This window comes from Thermobia domestica, chromosome 14 (genome assembly GCF_964235325.1).
Source record: "Thermobia domestica chromosome 14, izTheDome1.hap1.1, whole genome shotgun sequence".
Taxonomy (NCBI): Eukaryota; Metazoa; Arthropoda; class Insecta; order Zygentoma; family Lepismatidae; genus Thermobia; species Thermobia domestica.
This window is the reverse complement of record NC_137467.1, coordinates 190578376-190596059: the sequence shown is the minus strand read 5'-3', so window position 1 is coordinate 190596059 and position 17684 is coordinate 190578376. Positions and strand designations below refer to the sequence as shown.

General features: G+C 36.3%; 1 protein-coding gene across 1 annotated transcript in view; it reads left to right on the top strand.

Moving 5' to 3' along the window:
• trp (transient receptor potential) overlaps positions 1 to 17684 on the top strand; it is an 86205-nt gene that overhangs the window by 31787 nt on the left and 36734 nt on the right. The window contains exons 8-11 of the mRNA XM_081739258.1: positions 24 to 157; positions 2686 to 2809; positions 5838 to 6033; positions 10527 to 10691. Of these exons, the coding sequence (XP_081595384.1) occupies positions 24 to 157; positions 2686 to 2809; positions 5838 to 6033; positions 10527 to 10691 (619 nt within the window). The remainder of the gene's footprint in view (positions 1 to 23; positions 158 to 2685; positions 2810 to 5837; positions 6034 to 10526; positions 10692 to 17684) is intronic.

Here is a 17684-nt window from a genome sequence, read left to right as displayed (position 1 = left end):
TATTGTTTTAAATCTAATTCCAGTTTCTTGAAACTGGTGCACGTGTTTAGTGTTAATCCTCATCTGGGTCCCCTCCAAATTTCTCTCGGACGCATGGTGATAGACATCATTAAATTCTTTTTCATCTATACACTCGTTCTTTTTGCATTCGCCTGTGGTAAGTACAAAGTTTGAGTTAGCGGCCTTTAGGATGTCAAATCACTACCATATCTGTATCATGTTGAAGACAAGAAATTGTTGGCCTCCCCTGGTAGTTAGTGAGCCAATTTAGGTTTTAGATAGTATAAAAATAGAGCAAAGGCATATAATTTCGTGATAGAGATAAGTTCGTGATACTATGAGAAGAAATTAAAGTACCAATTGTATTTACGTTGTTAATTAAGCGCTCATAGTTGCTACTAAACCCATTAAATGTTACTATAACCTGGCTACTATCTGTTTGGCCATACGAAAGCAGAAAAACCTAAAGTTAGTTGGTGCCATTTTCTTATCATCTTGTCTGTGTGCATTGCAAGAAGCTTCACATTCAATGTATTGTAAGTATATAAAGTACTGGACAAGCACACAGAGAAAAATCCGTTCTCCGGATAGCGGTATATTGTACAAATATATGATATCCTCTTGCTTACTATAGAAATCAGTACGGAGCATACATCATCCGTATGCTACATAGACACTGTCCTTAGATGTTACATTATGCCGTTGCAGGATGTCTGACATCTAACAGTTTTCCGTATATCACATGCATATACTTATGTTACCTTCGTCAGCTATATGTTATATACGTCCATTTGTATGTGAGATCCGGACCGCCTACATTGTTTCATACGGAAAGTAAGTATAGATGGAACACTTATACAGAAAGTATTACAAAACATGCGTTTTCAGTTATACGTCTGCTGTACGTTAAGTCCAAAAACTACAGGAATTACGCATGTAACCTACCTTTTTAAGTAAGCCTCCTACATTTTTTTTCTCAGTCCATTGGACAAAAATAAACGACCAAAATCGTCATTAGTTCTAATGGCGTTTTGGTCGTTTATTTTATCAAAACATCCGATATATTTCAATGAAATTTTTTTTGTACGCCTTATATCTGGAGAACTACCATATAGCATAGCCAAACCCAAACTTTCACTTAGCTTAGTACGATTTGCTTATGCCGTATAAAATATAAAAACTCGATTTAGGGACCGTTCAAATCTTTTGTGGCCCCTGATCCAAACACTAATTGTTGGCCAAGATCGCCAATAATTTGGTGCATTTTTTGGATCATTCCTAAAATTCTTGGCCAAGATCTTAATCTTTTGATCAATATTTTTTGTCATTCCTAAAATCCTTGTTTTGGTCCGATACTTCCATTCGCGATACCCTAGTGTTCCCCATCTAGTGGTTGAGAAACCCTGCAGTAGATAAACGTTATTTCTAGCTAGTGACGATAAAATATCACATTTTTTTTTTTTTTTTTTTTTTTTACCAACCTGATTTCTTCCTGGAACCGCCACTAATATAAGTAGAGCTTCAACTTAGAAAAAAGTAAGTTCATTGGAAAATTATGTTATAATGTACTAATAAACAACGCTCAAAGTTAGAAGAAGATGAGAATAATATCTTTCAGTGATACATCCGACGTTCATGCCCTTTAGGCTAAGGGTGACAGATGATTATGGAAGTGAATTATAATAGGAAGAAGAACTGGTGGAGTTGTAGTGTAGGAGAAACGGAGTTACCTTAGAATACCCATGGACATGATGCTGTCCACCCCAGTGACGTAACTAGGGAGGTAAACGTGCCTTATGGCCCGGGCGGCGGTTAGGGGTGCGCAAAACTGGGTCAATATTTATTCACTATAATGCAAGGGAAGGAGTTTTAGCAATTTCAAGATTATAAAAAAAAAAACCTTAGAAACTTAACAGTATAACAACTACTCACTAACCTTAGGATCATATCCATAGAGCATAAGTTACCTTCAAAGCTATCTTTTGAATACATTGTAAAAACCTTCACAGCCAAAAGAGCCCGCAAAGTTAAATTTTAATTCCTGCTTTTTGTGTTTTCATTTAACTTACATTGATTTAAGAGATTTGTAAAGTGTCCAAGTATAATACTCGAGACAATAGCTTAACTGTTTGTCATAATTAAATATTCTATTCTAAAGCAACAGACTGTTGATTGATTCTACACGTATGTACATCCCGATATAATTCCAAAAACATTGTGATTTGCAGTTACTGATAAGACTATAAGAATATGTCAAGGATTTTACTTTCGGATTATTTGGCAATCAAATACTAATTAGTTTGGTGTTTTATCTTGTACTAAAAATTAAACTATATACTGCAATTTTGAAATCAAGCTTTACCACTTGAAGAAAAAATGAAATAGAAGAATTATGCCAATACCAATACCGGGTGTAGTAGGGAACGTTTTGGTTTGGTTGGTCAGGGGTGGAGCTTTGAAGATAGTCTTGCTCCGTGACGAGAACTAGCCTAGTTGCGTCGCTGTCCTCCACAAACTAACTTGGCCGGGGATCGAACTAGTGACTTAAAATTGGAAGGAAATATGATAATCTTAAAAAATATGAAATTTTACGCTTCTTTAGTAATTCTTCAACATGAGTAAGATAGATGTAGAAATCTCAACTATTGCAATTTAAAGAGATTTTTGTTTTGATTATATTTTTAGGTTTGAACCAGTTATTGTGGTACTACGCTGATCTAGAGAAGAGAAAATGCTACCACCGCCCAGATGGGAAGCCGGATTTTGAACAAGAAGACAATGCTTGCTACATTTGGAGGCGTTTTGCTAAGTAGAGTACATTCATTATTACATTATTAACAACATACAAGGGCAATCAATTATGTCTTAAAATTTAAGCATTCTCTCAACAAGTGACGGACAAATTATTTTACGACAGGGTCAAAGTTAAGGAAAATTTTAGACGCGTCAATGCAATTTGTTACAAACAACAATAGTACATTTTACAACAATAGTACATTTTACAACAATAGTACATTTTATATTTTATTGTAATACTTATCTCTATAAATGATTCAACTTTCTTGTCATCTTCTTCAAACTGAGATGAGATGTACTGTTTCTTAGAAGTGAAGTTAGTTCCTCATATGACAATCTGATTCTAAATAAGTTGTCTGAAGTAACCCTCATATTCGGTATAGTAAGAGTCAAGGGCGCCGATTTCTCTGTAAATTTGGGAGGGGAGCATTCAGATGCAGAAGGTATATATATAGATGAAGATTTTAAGACAAATTGCACTCAAATTATGCCAAATATTGTATACTCATATATACAATAGGGGACCCACCTGAGCTTTGGGGGGCCCGGGCCCTCTCGGCCCCCCAGGATCGGCGCCCTTGATAAGAGTACACGTCTTTTTCCCTCACTTTTTTTTAATTATAAGAGATGTTTATACAGTTTGTACACAAGATTACAAATAAGTAAGTCTGAAAAGTTGTTTCCTCTACAATTCGATCTCCTGCCCAAGGTTTAGAGGTTTGCTGGTTAGAGCCTTTTTATTTCAACTGTGCTCTCGGAAAATATGTGAAACATACTTCTGCCTCATCCCCACCGCCCTCTTACGGATTGTCATTCAGTCATTTGGTCTTGACGAGTGAAGATCGTAGGCTAGCTTAAAATGGCTAACAAGACAGAGCACAGCGAAGTCCGTGAAATAATCCTGTAGACAGATCCTTAACACATCTTTTGATGCACTGAAACATCAGCAATGTTGCCAATTCAGAGTGTTAATTTATGAAAACTACGATTTCCCTAATTCTCCCTTACAGAGGCCTCATCCGATCAGTTATCATCGGAAATGAAAAAAAAATTCTGTTCCATAGTTTCCAAGCTACTAAACAAACTGAAAATTAACGACAGAACATCTATACGTATGAGGTATGAGTCAATTTACATGTTTTGCAAAAAAATTGATTTACACGTTCGGTTACATCTTGCAACACTGTGTGGTTCCTAATATACTTCAATCGTTACTTCCTAGTTTAAAAATATATACATGAACAAAGCTTCATTTTGGTATAACCATTATTTGTGTATCGCTTCAGGTTCAAAAGTTCTACTATCCCAAACTCTGGGTTGCATTGTATATTGAACACCCTGTATATGTCGCTTGTTAATGCGTACTATTCAATGTGAATCAATTCCGTCAGCTAAGATACGGGGAAATTATTTACAGATTTTGTTTCGTAAGGTAACAAAGCACGAAATTTAGGATAACTTCAATCATGACAGCACTTTTATAAACTGCCGATTTTAAAGGTATCATTTTATATAACGATAACGAAATAATTACATTCAGGATTATAACTTTATAAAAGTTTGTTACGGTTATCGAGAGTGAGCTTAAACAGAGGCATACATTGCTTTATTCTTTTTCAAGAACAATTCCCAAGAAAATAACGCAAATCACTCATAATATCTTTCCTTGTAGATTAATCTTGACTTTTTCTTCAATCAATGATGCTTATTGTATTAATTCTTTTTTTGCAGTTGACTAAGTACACGTGTAACAATGTCCTCACTTGAGAGTTGAATTACAAATACTCTCACCTCCAAGGGCGCCAATCCTGGGGTGCCGGGCCCCCATGTATTTTCATCAATATATATTTTTATTGTTGCATGTATTGTTATATGTATTTTTTTATGAATATAGAATATTTGGCATTATTTGAAATTCAATTTGTCTTAAAGTTCTCATGTATGTCTTTTTAGACCCTCATCTGCAACCAACATACATCTGAATGAGCCCCCTCCTCCAAGTTACAGAGAAATCGGCACCATTGCTCACCTCTGTCAGTTCATGTGAAGCTGGTGCCGTGCTTGTGGTGTTTTCATGCTCAGAAATTACAAGATTCAATTTCTGATACCTCGAGTCCAGAGACAGAACCGCTCACCAACAGTATTTATGAATATGTCATAAAGCATCTTGCGACGTCTGAATATATTTGAGTGTCTGAATGAGGACCTTTATTTCTTAACTGATTTACAAACTTCTATTTGTACCTGATAAGTACATTTGTCCTCTATGTAATGTACTATCCACTTTTTGACATAGTGCTAATTCCTTTGCACGCATTTGCATCAATATGTGACTAGTAGAGCAAACCTGCCAGAGAAAAATTCCGATGTTTCTTATCAACACCAAGATTGAATGATAGTTTTCATCTCTTCGCCAGAACAAAAGTGATGTCCCTTAAGAGTCTTCATCCCGGTGAAATTAAAATACCGCTAATTTTACAGTAATTATGTGATATCTTCAAATAGATAAAAGATAATCGAAATGTGGAACAAGAGCGCCCTAGACAATATTATTTTACATGAGATACCGTTATCACGACTCATTTATCTGCTTTCGATTTCGAGCCATTTTGAAAATCGGCATTTACTTTCGCGTTTCTAAACAGTTGAAAACGGAAAGCCACTAGGTGATTTGTGATAACGGTACCTCACGCAAAATAATATTGTCTAGGGAGCTCTTGTTCCATATTTCAATTATCTTTTATCTATTTGAAGATATCACATAATTACTGTAAAATTAGAGGTATTTTAATTTCGCCGGGATGAAGACTCTTAAGGTGCTCTTTCATATTTGAGAAGAGGTGGAAGTCGTTCAATCAAGCCTTGCTTTTTAAACATCATAGTACAATTTAGATACACACTACTCAAACAAGTAACAATTTTAAATATGCGAATGCATTAGGAAAATTCTTTTTTTGAAGTAGTTATTTTATGCCTCAGAGTACAGAAATCCTGTTGTGTCATAATATACTTAATAACCCAACTTTTTTCTTTCTTTTTAGCTTGTTTGAAACGTCACAGTCACTATTCTGGGCTAGTTTCGGATTAGTTGACTTGGCGACGTTCGAGTTAACAGGGATTAAAAGTTTCACAAGGTTCTGGGCTCTTCTGATGTTTGGTTCATATTCAGTGATTAACGTCATCGTCCTGTTGAATATGCTCATCGCTATGATGTCCAATTCCTATCAGATCATTTCGGTAAGTGTAACTTGAAATGACTTCGACTTCCGCTGTATTTATTGATTGGTCACTAGTGTTATCAACGTGATCATACAGAATTCCTACAGACTTATGAATAGAACGACCACGGAAATCCTGCACACTCACTCTTGAAAAAGTTGTTATAGCTATGAATAAAGTACCATAAGGTGCTTATAGACGGAGCAAGTAGCAAGTACTGGCCACTCTCTCACTTCCACAAATATGCCTATTTATTGGATAAGTACTTGCCGCAAGTAAAGAAGTAAGTATCGTCAGTCGGTGAAGTGTTGACATCATGTCTGACGTTGATGCCTTGTCACTACTACCTCTCTTAAAAACGAGTTAGCTGCTCTATGCCATGCCAACTTCGACTTGTACACTTCATCTGAATCTTTTAGATTTAACAACTTTTACAAATTCCTGCCTGTAAGTGGTTTTTATGGATTTAATTTTCGATCGCAAGAAATGAATAAAAGTTACCACAACATTCTGTTGTAAAAGGCTTTCTCGTAAATTTTTCAGCGCACTTCCACATTTAAACTTGTCAGTGTACTCCTCATGTTGCACGTTCCATAACAGTTCGTAGTTTTGAAATATATCCAAAAAAGGTAATGATGTCATCACTCTGCCACTTGATAACTTCTTTCTTCTCAGGAACATTCACAGACGTGTTTAATTATAAGATTTCGCGACAAATAATCAATTTTTACTCTCAACAACCGCCTACTGTCTCCAAGTGCAACATGAGTGAACTTTGATAAGACAGTTCTGGCCACGAGTAGTCACGTGACCGACCACGTGAGGCGCTACTTGCCGTTTGCGCGCCAGTAAAATCAAACATGTTTGAGTTTTCTTTTCGCCAGTACCTACTTGCCGGTCCAGTGGAAAGTACCTCAATGGACGTGGGTAGTATGTGGTGAGTTGTTGACGTCTAGTAACTTGCCGCCAGTTCTGACTTTCTACTTGCCCCGTCTATAAGCACCTATAGTTACAATTAATTAGGGTCTATACACAAAGGTGATTTTAAAAAATAAAGCTACGAGTCGTATTTCGGGTCTTATATTCTTCTTATTGTTCGAATTTCCAGTTTTGCCGCTGTAAGCAACCACTGATTTTTTTTACAGAGCTGTTACATGACGGATAAGTTGCGTCAGATCATCGCAATATCAAGTTGAAACTCTGTGGTCACAGAAAGATGGTGAAACGTGGAAGTGCCTAGTATAATCAGATTTTTGCGTTTGTAGTCCATCTCGTTAGCAGACATTGATGGACAGCTTGTTGAGATGTACACTACTGTAGCATGATACAAAAAACTGGTCAAGGAAAATTTTATTTATTTTGGTACATTATAGTATACCAAATTTTAAAAGTCCGAAATTATTGTAAATATTTATTTTTTTCTAAAAATCTATGTAAACAATTCAAGGCTGGCTTGAGTACAAACTATTAACTGTCTGAATTGAATGAATTAAGTCAGGGTTGTTTCCAGGATCTAGTCCGCTTTATTGAAATAAGCCCAAAACTTATTTTATTCTATCGGACATACACGTGGAACTTCAAGAGAAGGAAATATGAAAGACATACGGATTACATTCCGCAGTTTTATAGAAAGAAGACCACCTACTTTCAGTCAACGCAATTCAAGTCTATACTTCAGCTCTAGACTTGTCATTCGCCTAGAAGTTACATACATTACGTAAGTCAAGAAGAGGCGGAGCCCTTGAAGTTTACTTCAACTACCACAAGGATCACAAGGATATACTTTCATATTAACCTTTTCTGATAGTTTCAGATTCCTTGCTTCGTATCTCAAGCACAGCGTTTATACTACTGGTGGGCACAAAAACAGGTTTTTCGGTTTTCTCCAAAACCGGTTCGGTTTTTCACCGGATTCGGTTTCGGTTTTCTTCAAAACCGGTTCCGTTTTTTTTCAAAATTTGTTCTATTTCTGACCAGAATAGTGTTTTGTTGTTGTCCGGAAACCGAATCCGTTTCCACAAAAATAGTTCTATATGCTTTCCAAAAGTTTTGGAGAAAACAGAAACCGGCTTCGGTAAAAAACCGAACCGAGTTTTGCAGAAAAGAGAAACCGGTTTGAAATGTCGGTTTTTCGGGTTTCGGTTTTTCTAGAAACCGGTTTCCGGTTTTTATAAAAACCGGTTTTGCCCATCCCTAGTTTATACACGTTATAAAAGCAAGTAATAATATCAAAACCTCTTTATGATTCAATTATCAGTTTTATATTCTCTTCAATTTATATTTGTCTTTATCTATCGCAATATTCTGTAAGAAATCAACCTAAGTTTCAGATAGATTGAGAAAGTACAATCAAGGGTTCGATTCTCAGTTTATACTCCAGTATTTAGTATTCTTCACAGAATAACAACATTTTAAGATAATTTGTAAAATATTCTTATCTTAAATTTGAAAATAAAATTGCGATCTTTTACTGGTACTGCAGATCGGTTTAAATATACACACACGATTCTTCACACACAATATACTCTTTCACCTAGGAAATAAGTTTCAATAATTAAGACTTTCCCGAGTCGAAGAATAAAGCTATCTTTGTATAATAGTGAAACTAGGAAACTATTCTGAAATTAGGCGGAAGACTAACATAAGACTATTGATACAGAAACAGAGGATTCGAGGACCGGCAAGTGTGAAAATTCAGGGAGTCTTGTTTAAATCGTCATAGAAAGAACGTAATTATCGTTATCAATAGCTTTATCTGAAATTAGTGGTGAGTCCAACTCATATATTCGACTACTACATTCACATTCAAAAAACTTGGTTATGTTCTATTTACAATAATGAGCTCTGAGAGATCCTAATCAAAACCACCTAGTTTGCCTGGAGCTCTGCGGGATAACAACTACTCTTTGCTTGCGTGCAGCACATAGAAATTCTAAATCTCTTTCACTTACCTTGTCTGGAGCTCTGCGGGATAGCAATTACTCTTTGCTTGCGTGCAGCACATAGAAATTCTAAATCTCTTTCACTTAGCTTGTCTGGAGCTCTGCGGGATAACAACTACTCTTTGCTTGCGTGCAACACAGAGAAATTCTAAATATCTTTCACTTAGCTTGTCTGGAGCTCTGTAAAAACCCTTTAATTGGCTACCTGGGCCTAGGGACACCTATTTTACTGAAACAACTTAGAGACTTTTGTATTCGTCTTCGGACCTCATTTATAGTGACTTTGTTCTATATTGTATATAACAGGGATTTTATAATTAAAATGATATGGAAGAAAACCGAATCCTATGTTAAATTCCTCTACCTACCATCCCCATGCTGAAAGCGTCGGTGGACTACCGACGTCTCGCGAAAAAAAAAAAAAAAAAAAAAAAAAAATTGGCGGCCCCACAGCGACAACCGCGGTGACCCCGCTTCCGTTTTGAAAATTATAACACCAGTGGCTCACCAGCGGCAGAGACGTGACGAAACACCAGTAAACCATAAAATTACTCCCCCAACATATGTTAAATCGCCTATATACGTGATTACATTAATGCGAGTCTAGAAAACAATAAAAAAAAAAAGTAGCCGAGGGCAGGCGTGAACCACCACCCTCATGATGACTACTTCCGACTTCGCCACGGAGGCGATGAAGAAAACCTCGCTTGTAGAGAGGTAAATCCTTGACGTATTTTTAATTTCGACAACCAGAGTGCTCCTTTATCCGTGTATATTCGACGATAACCGTTTGGGATCAGATAAAATGCGTTCGCCATGTAATTTTGTAACAACATCACGAGCGTCTATTTAGTTTATTTCAAAGTTCTCCCATATTCACTTTCTAATGATCGGCGACAGTTGCCTTCTAAATTCATACAATTATACGCACTTAACTCAAGATTTTTCACTTCATGATATAGAGACAGTGGTTACCCTTGACCCTCGGAGCTCACTTTAGGAGCAATTCGTCAGGAAAATAAATATATAATAATAACCACATGCACGTGACTGGTGATAGTTTGTGTTTGTCCCATCGTGATTCTCCGCAACGAAACGAATGAGCGCGGACCAAAATGAAGCTCTCGCTGCTATGCAATGGTAACTTCAACATCCCGATTCTAGATACCTGTTTCGACTCGACGAAACCCTGTCGCCAGTGGTACATTTTAAGTAACCCTTTGACACGTCGCTATATCAACAATCAACATTTACCGGCAAGTGGGCCATATGTGTTGGCGACATTCACGGCATGGAGATGTTATCAAGGTAATTTTGCAATATGTATTTCTTTTTATCATTGTTAACCTCTTTTATGTATAGGTTTGAGTACAGGAACAAGATCGACGAGTGTATACCGACTTGGCTCACTAAAAGGTATCAACCGTACCTTATGGCGCAGTTACAGAAAACAAACAGCTGTTTTAGCAATTTACAAAACATCACTTTTATTTTATGAATACCCTATATTCTTCATTACCTAACACTGGATATTACTTTGCATTTACATGTATTTTTATCTTTGTGAAGGAACGATCAGACACCGAATGGAAGTTTGCCAGAAGTAAATTGTGGATCAGTTACTTCGAAGAGGGCGACACTGTTCCTCCACCTTTCAACATCTTTCCTTCCGTGAAGACTATACAGAATTTGTTCAACTGCAGACAAAAGAAGCAGCCACCGGATGTGATGGAGGTAATTGGAATGGTTGCCCCCTTAATCGATTTACAGAGTCCGAGATATTAACACTTACATGTAAGTAGTTGACTTGCCACAAGCTTACGGCAAGCCCATACATTTGCTATTACAAGTACATCATGGCAGTCTTACATTGTTTATTCGAAACTAAAGTTGCGTCAAACTTGCCTCGTGTTTATATTGGTATAGATCCATGGTTTCGAACTAGAAGAGAATTTCACTAGTTAAAACTGCAAAACTTTGATGAGTTCATTCTTATGCAGAATAGAATTTGAACACAGGATAGGTACCCAAAGGTTTGAATCTTGCTGACGTCCCTGCGATCGCGCCCACGTGGCTTCCATATTTCAGCACTTTTCGTGGGAATCATTATATCACACGCTGAATAACACTGATCTGTCACCAGCCGCTTTTCAAGTCTGAAATAGCCGCTTTTCAAATCTGAAATAGAGACTTTTCGTGAAATTAATACAAATGTACTGCTAAGGTTTTCTGCACAAAACGCGAATCAGTACAAATTTACCGATAACCCATGCAGCTTTTGTAGCACGTAGAACTTTCCATCAAACAGTCAAACGTAGTTGAAACCAGTGATGTCCATCTGTGGGGAAAATCCCATTTGTGGGATATTTTTATATTAATTTAGCAATGATAACGTTTATGTATATCTACACTGAGAAAAAAAATTGTAGGTGTCGTACTTAAAAAGATAGGTTACATGCGTAATTCCTGTAGTTTTTGGACTTAACGTACAGCAAACGTATAACTGAAAACGCATGTTTTATAATACTTTCAGTATAAGTGTCCCATCTATACGTAATTTCTGTATGAAACAATGTAGGCGGTCAGGATCTCACATACAAATGGACATATATAACATATAGGTGACGAAGGTAACATAAGTATATGCATGTGATATACGGAAAACTGTTAGATGTCATACATCCTGCAACGGCAAGATGTAACATCTAAGGGCAGTGCCTAAGTAGTATATAGATAACGTATGTACTGATTTCTGTAGTAACCAAGAGGATACCGTATATTTGTACAATATACCGCTGTCTGGAGAACGGATTTTTCTCTGTGTAGCTATAGGGCAATAAAGAGAATAGCCCGGTACCTCATGATAACAGAGCTTGTGACCAGACTTGTTTAAACTTGTTTTACGGGCGGAAAGTAGGCTAATGATTTATAATAAACGTGAAATAAGTACTAATAGTAAAATTTTATTATTGAAAACTGCATGTTAGTGTGAAACTTATTTATGCAGGAATTTGTGAATCTGATATAAAAAGCAACAGGAAACGAAAATTGTACTCTGTAGTTAAAAAAAAAAAAAAAAATCATGAACGGAAGAAAGCAAATTACCAAACGAGAAACAGCATATTTGTAAAACGTTCCACACGGAAAAATCGGAGAATTCAATTTGACTAGTTTCAATAGAATATTATGACACAAAACAGGCCCGTATCCATGGCGGGGGGATGGGGGCGGGCTCCTCTAAATTATTCACGGTAGATTTTCAAATGAACTATAATATGGTGATGAACTATTACATGTTTGAATCAGGGCCCCCCTCCTAACTTCTATTGGGCCCCCTTACATTTTTGGGCTGATTACGGACCTGACACAAAAGCGAGAAGGAAATACTAAATTCTGACAACAAAATGTGCTTTTATTTATCAATGATTTCAATAGTCTCTTTTAATTAAGGAAAATATTTATAGGGATTTGGAAGATCGGAATTTACGAATAATTCAACCAAATATTGAAAAAGTTTCAGTTTTCACATTTGACGTGCCTAGTATCAAAATCCGTCACATCCATTTCGCTTCGTTTCGAGTAATCTCGGAAAACGTGCAGTGAAGCCCCATATACACGGTACTAACTAACTAACTAACTAACTCTATGGCCTATGGAACCCGGAGGTTCAATGCCGCGTTCACAAAAGCTACTGACTTCTATCCTTAGCTAACTGCATCCAGTTTCTACTTTGTATTCCAATCGCTGCGAGATCCATCTTAATATTATCCTCCCATCTGCGCCTAGGTCTTCCTAATGGTCGTTTTCCGATTGGTCTTCCAGTCAAGACTTTGAAAGCGTTTCTACTTTCTTCCATTCTAGCTACATGACCCGCCCACCTAAGCCTCCTAGACTTGATGACCCTAACAATGTTGGGTAAACCATATAAATTATGTAGTTCATCGTTATGAAGTTTCCGCCATTCCCCATTCCCGTTCCTCTTGGGTCCAAATATTCGTCTCAGGATCTTCTTCTCAAATACTTCCAGTCTATGTTCTTCCCTCAGAGTAAGTGACCATGTTTCGCAACCATACAGAACAACAGTCATGATTATCGTTTTGTATATTTTAAGTTTCAAATTTCTCGACAGAATTCGTGGCGATAAGAGATTTTGAACCGAATAGTAACACGAATTCCCTGCTTTTAGTCGACATTTAATTTCTTCGTGAATATGATTTTCGTCTGTTAATATTGATCCTAGATATTTGAAAGTATCCACTTTATCGAAAGTATTATTTAATATTTTAACGCATCCACAATTTGCTGTATTCCGGTCCCGACGCACTTCCATGTATTTAGTTTTCTCTGCATTTACTTCTAAACCCATGTCTCTGCAAGCGTTTAATAAGATCTCTGCATTTCTTTCTTTGTTCTCCTATCATCCCCTATTAAATTTACATTATCAATATATGCCATAACATGGTGAATACCGTTCAACTGTAGGCCCTGGTTGCTATCTTTGATTTTCCTTATAGCGTATTCCAGAACGAAGTTAAATAATAATGGCGACATACACACGTACAAAGTCCCATATTTGAACTATTTTTTTGGTATGAAATATTAAGCTTTTAAACACGATTGTGTTCCTATGCAATTCCTTTAAATCAAACGTGTAAAAAGCAATATATAACTCAATTTCGGTTTTTAAAAAATTGATTTGGCGGTTTTTGATACTAGATGTATCATTTGTAAATTTTTAAAAATTTTGTTATTAGTAGCAAAAGCAATATTGTTATTAGTAGCAATTTAAGAGCAAAGTGGGAATTACTGCCTTTGGAGAAGATATTTTATCAGGTTTCAGGTTGGCGTCACTGGTAGAAACCAGTAGAATATCATTGTTTATAGTACCACACAGATAAGCCTATTATCACGGGTTTGTTGTTGTTTATATTTTGCTTTCCTTTTTAGAATGTATTTATGAGTCAGAGACATTACCCTTCAACGGAACTGAAAATTGGTTATGTTCAGTAAAGCAAACACGTTATTGATAAAAAGCTTCTTGTATTTTTGCGTTGTTTAGAAATATGCGTTACTTGCATGTATGTGAGCAACAGGGGCATGAGGAACAAATGGTGATGTATCTTATTGCTTTGTTTACCTATACGTACTATGTTACCTCCATTCCTCGATGTTGAAGGTCAATCACATGTTACAGATAACAACTCAAACGTCTCAGATTACAAATGTTCCTATTTGTATTTGTTTTTGTGTGTATAATTTACCTGTCTATATATAGAGCATTTCGAACTCATGATATTTTTGCGATACAAACATTAAGACTAAAAGTTCTATTGAAATGAATGTTTCTAGCAGTGGCGGATCCAGAACGGATTTCTGGGGGGGGGGGGGCAGGTTGTAATACTGCTACTTAGAGTTACTTTTAAGAGCTCCAAACTCTGGGATGCGTTTTATTTATATATAAAATAAGAAAGTTTCCTCTTCTGGAGGGGAGAATAGTCCCCCCCGGAACCACCCCTGCTTTTTAATCTATTATAAAGTTCATTGGGGCAGATTGAGAGCTAATAGCTACTTCATTGCTGTTTTGAATATTTGACGAAAAGAAAGGGCTCTGGTGAAAATGTAAATCAAGGTAATAATACACTGAGAAAAAAAATGTAGGTGGCGTACTTAAAAAGATAGGTTACATGCGTAATTCCTGTAGTTTTTGGACTTAACGTACAGCAGACGTATAACTGAAAACGCATGTTTTATAATACTTTCTGTTTAAGAGTTCCATCTATACGTACTTTCCGTATGAAACAATGTAGGCGGTCAGGATCTCACATACAAATGGATGTATATAACATATAACTGACGAAGGTAACATATGTGATATACGGAAAACTGTTAGATGTCAGACATCCTGCAACGGCATGATGTAACATCTAAGGGCAGTGCATATGTAGCATACGGATAACGTATGCTCCGTACTAATTTCTATAGTAAGCAAGAGGATACCGTATATTTGTACAATATACCGCTGTCTGAAGAACGGATTTTTTTTTTGTGTAACTGTGCAAACGTCAATGGTATGCCTTTGTGTATTCAGCTATACTGCTAATCAAAACTTAGACAATGTAGAATCAATTTCTGTCAATTAGGAGCTGAGACAGCCCCGTAGCCAGTCCAAAAATCTAGAGGGTCCGGATCCAACCACATTATAGTTCATTTGCAAGTATACCGTAAAAAATTTAGGGGAATCAGGAAAAATTTAGGGGGGGCTGGGGCCCTAGACTCCCCGTGGATACGGGCCTGAGCTAAGATATTTCTTTTGTCCAGCCCTCCTAAAGTTATGTAAATCGCTTCGCGTTATAAAGGTGCAGAGTTTAAAAGGCTCGCAACTTTAGGGCCAAAGAGAGTAGAAAACCTCAAGGACTGACGACTGATAAGTTAAATTGAAAGCCTAGAAATAGAAAGCCTATAAGTTAAATTGAAAGCCTAGAAATAGAAAGCCTATGAGTTAATTTGAAAGTCTAAAAATAGAAGCCTATGAGTTAATTTGAAAATCTAGAAATAGAAAGCCTATGAGTTAAATTGAAACCCTAGTAATAGAAAGCCTATGAGTTAAATTGAAAGCCTAGAAATAGAAAGCCTATGAGTTAATTTGAAAGCCTAGAAATAGAAAGCCTATGAGTTAAATTGAAAGCCTAGAAATAGAAAGCTTATGAGTTAAATTGAAAGCCTAGAAATAGAAAGCCTATGAGTTACATTGAAAGCAGCTCTCCCAAACGAGACAAAAGTTTTAAAATTTCCATGTTGCCCACCAACCTATAATTGAGGTGAGAAAGATTTCCAAGGGTGGAATTCTAGAAGTAATTGAACGGTCTGATCGTGCAGACAGAACTCATCCCCCCCTCCGCCTTGGGGGTACAGTCATAGAAATTGGTATGTGAAACAATGAAGTAGTCCATTATATGCCAATAACCCTGCAAAAGTACTTGTTGCTTATATGAACGAGTAGAGGAGAGGTAAAGTTGGCCAATTTTTTGAGTTTTAGTTTTTTGACGTAAATCACATTTTCTGGGCAGTTCCATATAAGACGAGATATCTTTTCACTGAATTAGTCTAGAAGCATAATTTTTGTTTCTGTATTTTCTCCGGACAGTAATGAAAAAATTAGTGTACACATAACGTGGTACTATGGTGGGATGGAAGACAAGATGAAGGTCTGCATGATCCCTTCTAAAATGATATACAGGGCGTTTTAATAGGAATTTTGTTCTGCATTCTTATCTCGCTTTGTATTACAGCAATGGCTACCATTTTTTTTATTATTATTACAATTATATTTTCTAGACATTAGCTTCATTTTACCAGCGTAGAGTGACTGTAAAGGTTCCCTCAAATTATATTTCTTCATATTTTTAAAAGGATTTTGGTTTTCTTTTTCTACGAATAGGACGGGAATTGCACAAGTGTTACCTCGTTGGAATCATTGTTTTCAACGAGATATCAATCATTACCTTGTGATAATTAGGAAAGGGGAGTCACCAGAGCCCCCAACTGAAAGTCTTCGATTTCGTTCAAATCTCTGCCCGGTGTACGTATAAAGGTAAATGGTCCACTGTTGATATGAATATTATTATAATAAAATTAATTTTTGGTTCAGTTACAATATGGTAATAATTGCGGAATGGGTTCCAAACTGGAACCGATCCAGTTTTTTCCTTGTCTCATATGTAGAAAATAAGTAAATTACATATTTTCATTTTGTTTAAAATAGAATTAAGGCATGCCAATAAGTTCCAGCACATTTAAAAATCCAAAAGTGGAAGCGATCACGATGCGCGATGCAACCAGTGTTCCTAGATCTAACGATTAAAAAGTAGCGAGCTTGTGCTCCAAAAGTGTAAATATATATATATATATATATATATATATATATATATATATATATATATATATATAGAGAGAGAGAGAGAGAGAGAGAGAGAGAGAGAGAGATGTCAGATGCCAAGGTTGACAGTGGTCAGACGGCGACCGCAGTTTCGGACTATTGGCGGTGGTGTGTTAAGGCAAACTCCATACTACGTCAGCTGCAATAGAACTGTAGGTGCAATGAACTGGGCAGGCGATAATAGTATAAAATAGACGAATTTTCTAATTTTCGAGGAGACATATTTGCTTAAGTAAGTTTTAGTGGGCTCTGAAATACACTTTACAATGTTTACAGTAGGTTTGTTCACTGTTATTCTTTACTTCTTTAATTCATTTCTAAATTTTTTAATTGGGAGCCAAGAATTTTCAAAGATTAATTGTATCTCCACTTACACATTATATTAATATTGACAATACAGTAACACAATTAAATTTGCGACGTTCATGTTTACACAGCTCCCATAACTATTAGCACCAGGGATTAACTAAAACAGCAGCACGATCAGTGATACTACAACAGCGCAAACTTAACTAGAGTCTATCCAGTCTTGCCAGATTTGGAGATTTTAAAATGTACTAAAAACAAGAATTGAACCAGTATCGAACATGTTGGTTTTAATAAAACTATTGTTCTTTGTGAATTGATTAAGTGAAGAAACAAAACTTAAACAAAACTTTTATTGTATTATATAACACTAATAATTCGTGATTTCATGTCTTAAAATATATATATAGTGCATTCTTAAGGTGGATCACTAGATATTCTCGCTGCTGTGCTAAACGCTGCTTGAATAGCGCGGCGTTGCCAGA